This window comes from Opisthocomus hoazin, chromosome 6 (genome assembly GCF_030867145.1).
Source record: "Opisthocomus hoazin isolate bOpiHoa1 chromosome 6, bOpiHoa1.hap1, whole genome shotgun sequence".
Taxonomy (NCBI): Eukaryota; Metazoa; Chordata; class Aves; order Opisthocomiformes; family Opisthocomidae; genus Opisthocomus; species Opisthocomus hoazin.
The window spans coordinates 70,659,349-70,674,539 of record NC_134419.1 but is presented as its reverse complement, the minus strand read 5'-3'; the positions used below and the strand labels follow the sequence as shown (position 1 = coordinate 70,674,539).

General features: G+C 39.5%; 1 protein-coding gene across 6 annotated transcripts in view; it reads left to right on the top strand.

Annotated features, from left to right (window-relative positions):
• The window catches only part of NRAP (nebulin related anchoring protein), a 54,494-nt gene that overhangs the window by 37,498 nt on the left and 1,805 nt on the right, over positions 1-15,191 (top strand). For 5 of the 6 annotated variants that reach the window (XM_075423784.1, XM_075423785.1, XM_075423786.1 and 2 more), the window contains 13 exons: positions 499-612; positions 2,076-2,273; positions 4,050-4,154; positions 5,199-5,297; positions 6,059-6,163; positions 6,526-6,633; positions 8,290-8,601; positions 10,526-10,630; positions 11,322-11,420; positions 11,537-11,641; positions 13,191-13,298; positions 13,958-14,269; positions 14,513-14,665. In XM_075423784.1, coding sequence (XP_075279899.1) covers positions 499-612; positions 2,076-2,273; positions 4,050-4,154; positions 5,199-5,297; positions 6,059-6,163; positions 6,526-6,633; positions 8,290-8,601; positions 10,526-10,630; positions 11,322-11,420; positions 11,537-11,641; positions 13,191-13,298; positions 13,958-14,269; positions 14,513-14,665 — 1,923 coding nt within the window. The remainder of the gene's footprint in view (positions 1-498; positions 613-2,075; positions 2,274-4,049; positions 4,155-5,198; positions 5,298-6,058; positions 6,164-6,525; positions 6,634-8,289; positions 8,602-10,525; positions 10,631-11,321; positions 11,421-11,536; positions 11,642-13,190; positions 13,299-13,957; positions 14,270-14,512; positions 14,666-15,191) is intronic. The other variant, XM_075423783.1, reaches the window with a different exon arrangement.

Below are 15,191 nucleotides of genomic sequence, written 5' to 3'. Positions count from 1 at the left end.
AGCCACTGTTAGAGGCAAGCTTTGGAAGAGAGAGCTTATTAAGGAAGTTCTACCCTTGAGGTTTTGTCTTGGGTGTCCTTTACAGGTTGCAGAGATATACAAATTAATATCAAGCATAGGAGACTAGTTGCTCTGACTTGGCTAGAGAGCTGATGGAGAGAGGCTGCTTAGAGGTTGATCCTGAGCACCTGCACCACATTCTTGTCTTCCACCACCTGTGTAATAGCAGATAACTAACCCAAGCTATTTGTAAGTGCTCATTGGTGTATTTTTTGTGTTTTTCTCTAAATGGGACAAAATATTAAAATGCTTGTGTGGGTGAGGTCTTCCTAGCATCCACTGAAGGTTCATTCAGATTTATTATCATATTGAGTATAGCAGAAGTTATTGCCCGTAGCTTGCTCTCTGTAACACGAAAACTCTTTTATTCAGGTTTTAACAATCTGAGTAATACTTACTTCACTTCTATTCACATTTCTCTTTGTATTTCCTTTTTAGCACAAGTATAAGGAGGCATTTCAGAGAATGAAAGGACAGATGATTGGCTCACGTGGCCTGGATGGTGATATTCATATTGCTCACTCAGTCCATGCAGCATCACTGCAGAGTGGTGTAAGTACAAGAAAGCAGATGTGGGCATCTTGGAATTGGTTTCCTAACAGTGAGCAGTTCCTCATGGAAAATGCACTTAGATGTCGAATTGCACACTATTTAAAACTTAGGGCTTTCTCTCCCACTTTCCAGATGTTTTGATGTAATCATGATTGTCTTACTATTCTTTTACATTATTTACAGTAACATTAATTTGACAATAAAAGAAGACTGTGCATTTTTGCACAATCCCCTGCTGTGTACCACTGTTGCCTAGCATAGAATATTTTAATCTGCAAAAGTATCACTCAGAGGCAGGTCTAATTGAGAATTAGTAGTGGTCATTGTACAGAAGTAAGTTAGATTTTGTAGGGATATGAAGTTATTCAGTGATTATTTTCAGTTTACTGTTTTATTGAAAGACTAAAGGATGAATGAGTTTATGGAATTTCAAGATGGACTTTTTTGGCTGGGGAATGGTTCCCACTTGGTCTTGGGATATGCTAGGAATCACATCATCTTCTATAAGAATTGTAACTGTTCAATGGATTTTGAACACTGTGGCTTGATCCGGAAACCACGGAAATATTTGCCTGACTTTAAGCATATAAATAGTCCAAGAACTATTTATCTTCTTACCAAAATTGTCCATAACGAGCCTGATTGTGGATATAGATGGGAGAGTGTTCATGGATTTCAGTGAGTGCTGGGCTTGTACTGGAATTCTTTCTTGTGTGATAGTAGGCTTAGACTGATAGAGGTAACAATAAACATCTGAAAAATTCAGCAATCTGTCAGGTAACTCGAAGTCGGTTTGGTGATCATCAATAACTCTGGATGTTCATTATCTGAATCAACAGCCTGAACATCTCAAATTTGCATAATTTGATAGGGAAATGTCATGTAAAAAAAGTTCTTTGAAGATTTCTATGCCTTTGTTTTCCTGGACGGAGACAAGAAATGAAAAATGATAAAAAACCCTCCCACATTTTAAAATAAAATAGAAATAATATTTAAAACTATGAAATGAAACTGCCCAAATCAATAGAGATCAACAAATATTTTGAGTGAGGATTTGAATGACTTCTAATGTAAACATGATTGTTTGCATTTTATCCTCAGGCAGTAGCTTCACCTTTTTGTTGCACTTTCTACAGATGCAATGAATTAAGAATGCATTTATCAGTTTGGCAATTTTATAGAATCAATGTATCCAGTTTTAGCAAAAAAGTTTATAAGTAATATCTCAGCTTAATTGAATATAATGTAGACGGCTACATTTTTGGTGAAGAATAGGCTGCCACATATTCTAATTGTAAGTATCAATCATTCACAGTATAGTTAAACAAGTTAGGGAAATTACTTTTAAGAAGAATAATGTATACTGGAAAATGGAAGAAATATGGAGAATGTCTCTTCTGATCAAAACCTGAATTCTGCTTACCATGTTGAGATATCTACATGATCTGTTTTTCATTTGATAGGTGAAATATAAGCAAGGTTTTGAGGATACAAAGACTCACTTCCACCTGCCACTGGATATGATAAACTTGGTACATGCCAGGAAAGCCCAGTCTCTGGTCAGTGAACAAGAATACAGACAGCTGCTACACCAGTACACTTCTTTGACTGATGATGTGAGATTGCGGTGTGCCAAGAATGCGTACAAACTACAGAGTGAGGTAATTGCAAAACTTCCCAGTGATATTTCCCCGTTGGTTTTGATACATAGTTCTGTTCCAAATCATGACAGCTGACATTATGTATATGAGCAGCAGCTGAGGGATAAACTGATTACATTCAGGAATCAGACATTTATCTTAGGGCAGTTGTACAACCTGTGTGATCACACTAGACCAAGAGGTAAAGTATAGTAGTCTTTGATGATCTGACAGAGGAGTGTTTGCAAGTGAGGATGATTGCACTGTTGGTGAAATACTCTGTTTAAGATCTTGCTAACCATGCAAGCTGTTTACCCACTGGTATCTGAGTTGGTTTGCATCTGGGTGAAATTCATGTGTACTTCCACAAGAAAGGTGCATATTTTTAAAACTAATTTATAGGAGACTTCTAAATTCTGGCCCAAGACACAACCACTGAAATTCTAAGATGGATAAGTTTAACTCCCTACATAATCTTGAGTAAAATTAACTGGATAATGCCTTACAAATTAAATGGTAGGCTGTGTCTGTAGGCACAGCCTGGAGCAAAGGGCTTTGATAGATTATATTGCCTCCAGAGACCTCAGGAGGGGCTGTATCTTAAAAACAAGTCTGGATGTAAACATCAGATGCCAGTTGTGCTGCCCTAAGTTGGGTGAAAACACATGTAATCAGAGATTCTGAGGCAGGTTTCCATCCATGCCTCTCTTCAGGAGTGAAATACTGGTTGCCAGCAACACGTCTCAGAGTGCAGAATTTAACTCTCTTACCAACTGGTGCTAATACCTGGCAAGGGGTGAGGACTAAGCTGTAGCATTGTCCTCTCTTACCTTCCAACTCACAAGGATATTTCCTGTACACAACACTGTGATGCCTTTGAGTCTGGAGATTAGACATGAATAGAAGAGGAGCTGCTTCTGTGCTCCTAGGTGGCTGAATAAAAGGAAGGCATAGTCCGTTTCCATTATAAGTGGTTGGCTGAACCGAAACAACTCATTAACTGAAGATAGTTCTTCCCTCAGTAAGCGGGAGCAGTTTCCACACATCCACTGAGTAGGCATATCTGTTCTTTACTAGTTGTTTGGTCTTTATAGTTCTTTTGAAGCAGAAAATAAGATGATTCTCCTCCTCCTCCTCACTGTTCTCATCGTCAAATGAAATAATATTTGTTGGAATGTATCTAATATTAACTTATTGGTAACTTTTATAAAAGTAAGATTTACAGTGAGTCACTGCTGGGTTTGGTGGTCTAGCAAATATTTAAACAAAATCTGTACAATAGCTCAGTGCTATTTTTCCTTAGTGTTCCCTACTTATATTAAGATCGTTCAGAACTGTTTAAAAGCAAGGGTATTTTGTCAGCAATTCTAGTTGTTCAAAAATTACCAGCATTTATTTAAAAATATTTTTATATGCTTTTCTAAACAGGTCTTATTTTATGTATATTTATAAATAAATAATATATAGCTGTGATTTAGATATTATATATGAATGAAATTCGTGTATCTAAGAAAAAATCTTTTCAAGTTTGCAAATGGAAGTTAGGAGCCCAAGTATCATTCGGTGTTCATGAGAGTACGCCTCAGAACCTTGCATCTGTACTGTAGATCTGTCAGGGCTGTATGCACACAGACACATACGTAAACACAAGAATGCAGGTTAATGTATATGAACTCTCTGTGCTAGATACTAATTTTAATGGATTTATTTGAATACCGTTATTGTGCATTTTTGGATTAATAAATATTTGGCATCTCAAACGCAAACTTGTAATTACTTCTGCTTGGTTTTTCTTAGAATTTATACCGGTCTGACATGAACTTTATGCGAGGAGTTGGATGTATTACTCCAGGGGCTCTAGAGATTGAAGGGAAGAAGAAAGCTTCTGAACTCATCAGCGAGGTAACAAAAGAGGGGTTTGATTTCTCCACTAACAACAAGAGTTTACCAGATGTCTTTCAATTAAACTGGGCTGGCAAAGTGGCTCTCTGGTTAATGCTAGGCTCCCTCCCCTTGCGTTTGATCATTCCGTTTGTGTCCTAAGTGCAGATGGGTGAACCTGATGGAGTTCAAGGTTTTGCAGGCTTTGCTAACTGTTTTCACAAATCTTTTCTCCTGTGTTTCAGACCCAGGAGGTTGTTTCTTATGTTATTTATTTTAGATTTGAGATGGTCTTTTTTAACTAAAAATGAGGCTGCGCCTATCTTTAAGAAATACCTTATACTGTTTCTCCAAAATTAGACTGACCTGTGGAGTGCCCACTACAGTACTCTGTCCTCAGCTCTGCTCCTGCTTTACAGTTTTTGTCTGTTTTTTACTTGCTGCCTTCTTGTGCTGCTGGTTTTCCCCTCTGTAACTGGAATTTTATTTCCTCTCTTGTGTTCTCTGCTTACAGTCTCTGCTGATTTCAAATCTTGTATCTATTGTGCATATTCACATAGATGTGAAATTAAGAAAAACAAGAGTGCTCTTGCTAGTTGTGTTGTAGTGAATGAGTCCCTGCTTGCAGTGATCTTGCAGTTATTTTGTTCATAGTTCTGGTGTAAGACCGCAGGCCAGGTGGAACCTCATTTTTCCCACAAAAGGTTCAGCAGGCGTGTGCAGCACCTTCTCTCTGGATTGCATTGCCTTTCTGTGATTCCACTAGCTGGGGTTAATGACAACAAGGAGTGAAATAACCTCATTACTCTATTCAGCATAGAAGCACCTTTTTTTTTTTTTTACACCTTATTCCTTATTTAGTTTTCGTTTCCTCTGTGAGACTTGAATGCGTCAAATTCAGAGTAGCAAAAGGTAAATTAGTCTAATGGTTAATAGACACATACCCTTTCCAAAGTAGAGTTTTAAGCACAAGAAGCAGTACTAGACCACTGGTATTGGAAGAAGTCCCTTATCTGACAAGAAAGTTTAGTTATTCTGTTCATTTTTCTTTGTGTCTGAACTCAGAGTAAATATCGTCAGCAGCCACATTCCTTCAAGTACACATCGGTGACAGACTCTCCTGGCCTCCTTCATGCAAAATTCAGCAATATGATTGCTAATGAGGTAGGCTCTCCTAACGTGAATCAGAAAATATGCCTTTCGAAATGCAGTGAGCTAGGGATGGAGAGGTGGGAAAGAGACAACCCTGTTCTGAAAGCAAAATGCATCAAAAAGAAAGAAAGCATCGCTTATTTGTGGTTTTTCACAGTTAGATCACATTTTATTATTTCCAAATATTTAATACCATTTTCAATTCAATCTCTTTCAAAAAGCTTAAATAGTGCCCTGTTTTTTTACATGAAACAGAGCCTCAAAACATCAGATCTGCAGGGTGTTCTTGAGGGATCTCATTTGCATAATATGGTCCACTTTAGGGGGCTCCTAAAATAGAGTCACTTTTCTAATTTTTGAAAAACAAGACAAAACCCATAGACAAATCATCAAAATCATCTGTAATAACATGAGGAACAATCTGGGCTAGAAAATATGTTCAATCTACCAGAAATGTCTGGCCTTTTATTCAACATACTTCCATGGTGCCCTTAGCGTTCTTAGGTCCACTTGTGGCCTGCAGGGAACATAACAATGCAGGGCTAAGAATGTAGTAGGTTGTCATCATGATATACATATAAAAATTAATGTAAAAGTTTTTCATGCCTAGACAAAAGCCTCATGGAATTGCAATTGCAAACGTATATTCTTAGCTGTTTTTTTTTGCTGGCTGACTATAGGTGTCATAATCGTAAACAACTTACACACTGCAGTTATATTATTGAAACAATAGAGAAAATTAATTGCAATTGTCTTTTTGATCTCTTTCCTAGCGCCTGTATAAAGCAGCGGGAGAGGACAGTCAGCATCACTATACACCAACACTGGGTCTGCCTGAGTTTACACGGGCAAGAATAAATGCAGCCAACCTCAGTGATGTAAGAATTTGTTCTGTATTCCTTATACCTGTTTGGGATGGAGGATGAATTGTGCAGTGGCAAGGAAGATGGATAAGTAAAGGACTTTTTAGGTCTATTCTATTTATGCTTTCCCTGATTTGATTAATGTGATATTTATCTCCATTAGCATATATACGGTTGTGAGTAAATTAAATCTACATAAAAAATGAGACATGTTTTTTCTGAGTTAGTAGGATTTCCCAAAGACAATTCAAAAAAATCCTTTGATTATGAAGAATGAGACTGTAACACAGAATAACAAATTAAAGAGGGTTCCTTTGTTTGTTCCTTTGTGTATTTAAACGTGAAACAGCAATCTACATGTGCCTTTCCTACTTTAGGCAAAATACAGAGAATCTTGGCATAATCTACGTGCTCAAGGCTACAAGCTGACAATGGAAGCACTCCCATTCCAGACTGCCAGGGCCTCCAGAGAAATTGCCAGTGATGTGAGTTGAATGATTCAAACTTCCTTCTTGCCTAATTTCTGTTAACTTCATGTAAAACAATGTCTAAAGCATATTTTACTGAATTAAAGCAACTCCATAACCATGTGAGACAAGTGTGAGACAGAATATATTACTTATGAATGAGATTCTTTGTGTGAATTTAAAAAAAAATAAAGAAGATGAAGAAACGCTGCTAATCGGGAACCAAGCTCGGTTAAACATCTTCCAGTGGGAAATAGCTAGTGAAATGAAGTATTTGCAGACAGACAAGTCGGAGAGATTCTGCTCGTTTCCAGTCTTTCAGCTCCTCACATTATGAAGTGCCCACTAATTCTGTCCACCTTGCTTTGAGCTGACTTCTGGAAGTGCTTAGCACTTCTGAATTGAAATGAAATCAGAAGCTGAGCGTTCTTTGACTCTCTGAAAATCAGGAGCAGCCTATCTGGTTAGAAAGTGAAAATCAGTGGATGCTCCTCTAATTATGTGCCCCCTTAACTTCTGAAATAGAGGAAACAAAGCTTCTTATCCTTAGAAATATCCTCGCATTTGGATTGTTGTTTGCAAAACACTCAGACATGGTGGTATCCATTTCTCAGAAAGCCTGAGTTCATCCCTTCCTCACAAGAAATCTAATAAATTCAAGGAAAAACTGGCACTTAAGCTCAATTTAGTAGGAGTCGTCTTGATTTTGTGTAGTATTTAGTTGCATATTTTATTTCTAATGTGTTAAAATATGAATATATTTCATGTGTATTTAAGAAGCAACTATTTCTAGCTGTAATTTATAATGTATACTTAACCATATTTTGCAGAGTGCTTTTGGTTACAGCTTCAGATCTGCTCTAAAGGGTACAAGTCCATAATAGAATTACATCCACTTACAACAGATCTGAATTTGGCCCTTCATCTTGGAACCACTTTATAAACATTAGCTACTGTAATTTAATCCCCACAACTCTCTTGTGTGGCAGATAAGTGTTATTATCCCATTTCAGCTACATTATGAACTCTTCAGGGCCCAGGCCTTCCCTTTAAAGTTCCAAGCACCCTGTTGATGCTGTATAAATAATCATTATCATCATCATCACTATTTTGCAGAGAGGATAAATGCAAGATCATAGGAAGAGTCATAGTCCCAGCTAAGATGAGAACGAGGGGTTGCTGGTGCTTATTCTTGTGCTCAGACCACCATCTTAAGCTTCTCAACATAGTTATTGATCCAGCAAAACTGAATTTACTCTTTAAAATAGCTGGGTGGCATTTGCAAATCTGAAGGCTACAGAGTGCATGATGTTTCTCTTTTGTGTAGGTTTTTTTTTCTTCTGTCTTTTGTTTGTTTCTCTTATGTTCTCATTCCTAGCGATGGGAATAAAATTCTATGAGAGATAATAAAAGTACATGGTCTGAGGTTAAACATGATCAATGCTTTGTGCATATTCAGAGAATGTATTGAGATGTGCTTAACTTTAATGTTGCTACTGCTGTGGTATTTAAATTCAAGAGCAATGAGACATTCAAACAATTACTTTATAGTCTGCATACCTTGGCTGTTTTTACAGACAGCATAGATGTTTCAGTGACTTATCTTAAATTAGTTAGCTAGAGTAGCCAGTCTAAGTTTGGCATTTTTTCACTTTTACCCTTTTTAATTTTTAGTACCAATATAAACACAACTTTGTGATGGAGAGAGGAAAGCACATTGGTGCCAGAAGTGTTCTGGATGACAGCAGGTTGCTGCATTGCTTGCATGCTGCCAAATTACAGAGTGAACAGGAGTACAAGAAAGGATCCCAAGAAGTGTGGTCTCAGTACCATCTGCCCATGGACATGGTGAATCTTGTCCATGCCAGGAAAGCCCAGGCCTTAGCAAGTGATCAAGATTACAGGAAGAGGCTCCATGAATTCACAGCGCTCCCGGAAGACATGAAGATGAAGTGGGCCAAAAGAGCCCACATGCTACAGAGTGAGGTAAAGACTTTCCTTCCTGTTAACAGCAAATTGAATTTAGCAATAACAAAGCTTTGAGTGACTGGCACAAATCGTATATCGACATTGGGCAGTGTTTTTAGAATGACCGTTTGTAAACTTATATATATGTAGCAGCAAGGTACTGGATTGCTCCTCACGTATGGAATATATGTGAGTCAGAGGTTCTCGTGTTACGAACCTGATGGAAAATCACTGTGATCCATGTTACTTATTCTAGAGCTGAGGGATGTACACAATCATTTCTCAGCTGTTAGGTTCACAGCCAGGCAGTGGTTTGACAGCCACTGCTCTACATGCAGAATTCTTTGAGCAGACGGTTAAATGCTCAGAGGTTGATTTGGGGCATATTAGAAGGTCATTTTGCAAACAGAAATGGTCGTAAAAAATAACCAGCTCCCCAGATGTGTTTGCAGAAATTCACATGCAAATGTAAGTTCAGACAAACTTTGATGGCAGAAATGATGGAATCTCTGCATCGGCCACATCCACGCTAACTTTGCCTTAGTGTGTACCTTTGTTCAGGGCCGAGACATCATCTGTATGTGCTTTCAAACAGATGTAGATGTTGAGCGCATGCAGAAAGCTGCCTGGATGCAGGTAGCTGTATTTTGGCAGTTTAGGGGCCAGTGTCATTAGCTGCTCTGTAGCAGGAAGCTCTGGGCGGTTTTTGTTTTGTAAGAAAAGTGATTGAATCATTCAGCAGGGAAGTGAGAAATGTTGTTCAGAAAGTTATGCTAATTCTTTATAAGTCTTTAGAGCTGAGCTCAGGATTTTATTGTGAGACTAAGTGATGGGTTATTTGCTGGACTTAGATCTGATGAGCAGCTATTAATAGATATTCCAACTATGGAAGTCAGAGTGGCAACTGAAGCACCGCAGAGCTTGTATCCTTCTTTGTTACTCAGTGTACTTGCTGTCTGGTACCCCAAATGTATTCTTCAATGCCAGAAATTTTTTTGGATGTTCTTGGGATGGTATAGAAGCTGTTGCTAGATGCAGTTCTTTGCCTTTCCAACTCCCATTCCTGCCTTCTCCAGTAGTGGCTAACAGATGGCATACAGCTAGTTAGATCCAGGAAGGGAGGATTTTTTACTATTTACTGATTTGTGACAGTGGCTCACATGATAGGAAAGTGGGATTTCCAGGTACTTAGTCCTTAGACCCTAACAGCATGTACTTCAGAACTTGCCTTCAAAGGGACGTGAAGACTAAGAACCTCAGCACTTGGCTCTTTGCCTTTAGACCCTACAGATTAGGAATCTGGAGAAATGATGAAGGTGTTTTTGTCTGATACCCTCACTATCTAGTAGGCTAATATACAACATGCTTGAGCTAGCTGGCTGTTACGTCCTGTTGCATATAGGGGAAAAAAAAATCCCTGAAAAAGTGGATGATTGGATTAAAGTCACACAGTGAACCACTGTCACTCTCTGAAGAAGAAGACAGAATTTTTGGGATTGCGGGTACTTTACTGTCTTTGTCTTTTTATTGGGTCTGCCTTGTTTTCCTTACTGGATTGGGAGGTAGAGCACGCCTTTAATGTGAGTAGAAATGGGGTTAATGAGGAAGCATGCACCAGATAAAATAATTAGTATTCCTGACTTGAACTCACCTCAGAAAATTATTTCAAAAGGAGTTCTCTTACACCCAGTACAAACAGGTTATTACTTACTGCTTTGAGTCATACTAATTCACTCATGGGGCCTTCTCTTGTAACTTGCATATGATACATTATTTAATTCCTGGTGGAATGAACAAATGCAAACAGTTTGGCTTTACGATACGATATGTGCATGGCAAATGAAAAACCTCAAAATGTTAATATGAATCAGGGAGTCTTTTTAAAAAAACGTTAATAGCTGTGAATATAAAACTGATAGCTAACGATTTTCATTTTTAACAGCATCGCTATAAATCAGACCTGAACTTCATCAAAGGAGTTGGTTGGATGGCTCTGAGATCTCCGCAGATAGAAAGTGTAAAGAAGGCTGGAGAGCTCATCAGTGAGGTAACTGATAAATCTTTCATGGGATAGCACGTCTGTAGGAATTGTTTACCATCAAGGCTCCTCGTTACATGACACTTACGAATGTAGCTTATCATTTCCTTTTGATGTGGGAGCCTGTTTATACAAGGTGTAAGTTACCAAGAAGCAGTACAGGAGATGCAAGTCCACTGTGTGACACCTGCTGAATATTTTCCATTCCAAACGAAACACAAGAGTATAAACAAAACATGTAGCAATAAATAAATGCAGGAAACTCCATTATGAAATTCTAAGCAGGTGGTTATTCAAGTGATATAGAAAGATACAGCACTGACAACCACCCTGAAGGGGCATTTGCCTACTCAGTATCATGCATTAATGGAGAAAAATTATGAGCTGTCAAAAGTGTAGTGTTCGAAAGCTTTTTGCATGTGAATTTTCAGTGGGAAGTCTTGCTTGCACACACACAAAAAAAAGAAGTTTTGTGCCTAGGCACCACAGCAATGATACAGTGGCTTCCCTATTCCCTAGCTGAATGAGTAACTGAGACTTACGCAGAACATTATTTTTTTAATGCTGTGGCTTCAGGAAGGTGGCTTTTATGGTTTACTCCAATTATTGCACACCTGGAATTGTGAGATATCATTAACAGAAACATCCTGTGGGTTTTTTGTTTCCTTTGTTTGTTTCTGTTGCCTCCTCCTCGTCGCAGATAAAGTACCGTCAGAAGCCAGAAAGTTTGAAGTTCACTGCCGTGGTTGACTCTCCAGATTTGATTCATGCTAAAACCAGCTACCTCCAGTGCAGTGATGTAGGTTTCATTTTACTATAAGCGACCTTAACTTTTATTGTACTGTAATGCATAAAAGAGTCGATCTCCACATTGCTTCCAGTATCAGGTGCATTTAGTGACTTTTGACTCCACAGAGACTGTACAAGTCTGCAGACCCTGAAGCCAGGCACAGGTACACCCTGCCTCCTGATCATCCGGATTTTATCCGAGCCCGCCAGAATGCACTTCACATCAGTGATGTAAGTAAGCCTTTTTCTTTGGGGAGTCGACTCGGTGGACAAACTTGCTTGGGAATGAAAGACTTTTGTATGTATGCAGAAACCAGGTTCTCTGAGCCTGACCAAAACTCAAAAAAACCCGAGGCTGTGGACAGCCAGCCTGTTGCGAGGTTTGGGCTGGAGGGATCAGGAAAAGTCTGTTGATTTTTCTTTTGAGAATTGGTTCTGCTTTTTAGGGCAGGAAGCTATTATGAAGGATTTCAGTCCTTCAGTATCGGTATGGTTAGATACAAATTTAAATCTACGTTTGGGTGGGGCAGAAGGGAGAATGCTCTTTCCTTGACCATATAATCTATCTTCATGAATGTGCAACACTGTGTTGAACTGATCCCTTAGGCACAGTTGTCATCAACCTGGGTGCAAATGAATCAGTGAGTGGAATTGGTTTAAAGGGAAATTGTTTTCACCTTATCCCAGACAGAGACACTCAGTCTATTCCTAATCTACTGTTACCCGACAACAATAGCTGTTGTCCTTAACTGTAGGGTCAGAGTGACCTTAGTTTATAAGAAGCTTTGAGTTCCTTGTTTGGTGATAGGTGCTCTGTAGGTGAAAGTAACAATTAGGATTTATAATTTTTGAAGCAATAGAGGAAAAGGTAAAAAGGCAAAGGGGTGACAGCACACAAGTGAAAGACCTAGACCTAGACCCGTTAGCAGGGCGTACAGTAATGCTTGCATTGCTTCTACCCAGGCTGTCTTGCAGGATTTCTAGCATCTCAGTTTACCTTCACATTAAGCACCACCTAGCACTAAATTCAGCAGTGAAACAGAATAATACCTTTTGAAATGTGAAGTGGATTTTGTGCTTGTTTTGGTCACAAACCCCAGAAAGGGTGAATCAAAGTCTTATAGAAAGCAAATTAATAAAATCAGAAAGGGGCAGCCATAAGTGTCAGCTAAGATACTATGGCTGTGTAGCAGGACCTGCAGACTGGAAGCTATTTTAAGAAAGCCACTAATAGAAGAAGAACCAAATCTAGAGCAATTTCTCTTCAGGATGTGAGTGTATTTCAGATCCTTAAAGTCACATTAAATATGTTAGAACCGGCTGTTATTCCATATGAGTTAATGAAGCCACATGTGGCTGGGGATAGAGACAGGGATCTGTTGAAAAGCTTGAGTTAACTGGTATTGAAATTATGATGGCACGAAACCCAAGACACTGCAAGTGGATGCATCAAAAGAGAGAATAAGGGCAATATCAATGCAATATTGATGTGACTGATGCATCACAGTTTCTAATAGAAATTAAATCACATCAAAAACACCCACATTCAACTACAAAAGGAAACCCTGGTGGCACTTTTCAGATGAGGCATTTTATCATTATGGTGAATAGGAAAGAAGTTGAAGTGCTATAGAACTGGATCAAAACCTTGGAGATGGTACTGATGACTCTTGATACAAATAAACCCAGTAGGATAAAACATTTATTATTGCAGTTATGGGACTGCATTTAAGACACTGCAGGAGGAAATGACTTTTATGTTCTTTTCTTTTCAACACAGAAATTGTATAAAACATCTTGGGAACAGACAAGGGCATCTGGCTATGATTTTAGGATTGACGCCATCCCATTCCAGACAGCAAAGGCTTCAAGAGAGATTGCTAGTGATGTAAGAATTGTTCTGTCTCATACACTTCCCAACCCTCTTCCCATGCCACCCCCACTCGGTAAAAATGGGTGAATTCTGACGTAGGTGAACCTTGTTCTGGTTTGGAAAACTGGTGACCTATTGAATCCAAATTCCAGTTAAGTGCAAAGATTTCTGGCTAACGGCTCCCATTAATAACGTCCAATACCAGGCTGCTCTGCTTCACTTCAACGAGTTTTTCTTGGGAAGGAAGCATATTATAATGTAGTTAAATAAAATAGGTACTAGGTTATGAATAATTAAAGCATGGTCTAGAATGAAGTGGGTCACCTTTGAAGACAGAAGACTATAGTTGGCAAGAAGGAGATGGAGGGACTTCATTGCTTGAGCTGTGCATTGGGTGCGCCCGAGTGCAGCAATCAGAGGACCTCTGACTGCTTTTCAGAGATGAGTATTTTAGGTGCTGTAAGTCTTTCCAGTCATTTAAGGATTAGCACAAAGGGCATTCTTCTAAAGTGTCTTGTTAGATTAGGAGATGTAGTTAGACATCAAACAAACTCTTGGTCTTTGTGCCCTACGGGAAGCATTATTTATAGCTAGGGGAGGGTAAGTTATTTTGTAACAGAATTTGAAGGTAATGCGAATGTGAAAATGAGTTTTTTCCTCTGCATCTCCTGCAGTACAAATACAGAGAAGCCTTCCTGAGAGACAGAGGTCAGCAGATTGGATTCCTCAGTGCAAATGATGATCCCAAAATCAGGCATGTCCTCAGAGTGGGGAAACTCCAGAGTGACAACCAATACAGGAGCGCATATGCCTTAAACAGGGCACAGTTCCGGAGTCACCTCAACCAGCCAGGATTCCTCCATGCTAAGAGAAGCCAGCAGCTTGCAAGCAATGTTAACTACAGACAGCCTTTGCACCAATACACTTGTGATCCTGAGCAGCTAAACGTGAAGCATGCAAAGCAGGCCTACAAGCTGCAGAGTGATGTAAGTATAGCTGAGTGACACTGTCCTTCCAAGTGCTAGGAGCTGTCTGTGTCAGTGTGCTTCGTAGACTTTACCTATCAACAAAATCACCTGCTTGAAAGAGCTACAGTGTGCTGAAAATGAATAATTTGTTTATTATCAACTCTGTTGCTCTTTATGTGCTCTGTCTTGAATACCTAGGGCATGTGGTTTGGTTAGAGCCAAACAAAATAATACACACTGGTATATGTTTCATTCTCTCAGGTAAAATACAAGTCTGATTTGAACTGGCTCAGAGGCATTGGTTGGACCCCCCCGGGTTCTCACAAAGTCGAAATGGCAAGAAGAGCTGCTGAGTTGGCATACATTCGGGAGATGGGATTGCAGGGTGCTTCTGCTCAGTACAGACCTGGAGCTGTAAGTAGAGCAAGCCTTTCTTCTCACAAATCCCAACAGCGCTGTCTCTAGAAGGCAGACAGGCACATACCCTGTTTAATGATTTGAATGCTCCCTGGAGTCTATAATTCTCCCCGTTATTTGAACTTGTGGAAGTTGTCAGACCTCCAGGTGTCCTGGTACCTCCATGGAAAGCAGAAGTAAAGGTGGAAGGGGCTCCCTGTACAACTCCCCTTCTCTTTTGCTAGTTTCTGCAAGACACATCTGTGTTGCCATATAATCTGCACTGGCAACTGTGTTGACAGGCTCAGCGTAGACTCCCAACAGCATAATACGTGCTGTGGGAGGCTGCCCAATACTGTGGGGACTTTTGCAAAGGGGGAATGCTCCAGCCTCCTCCATCTCTGTCCAGCCCAAGACACAAGAAGTTAGAAGCTGGGATCTTCTAGGTTTTCCTTCTCCCTACCTCCACAGGGATGACTCCCAATCTGCAATGTCCCAGCACAAGAGCGCAAAAGTCCATACAGGGACTTTGTAGACCCAACAG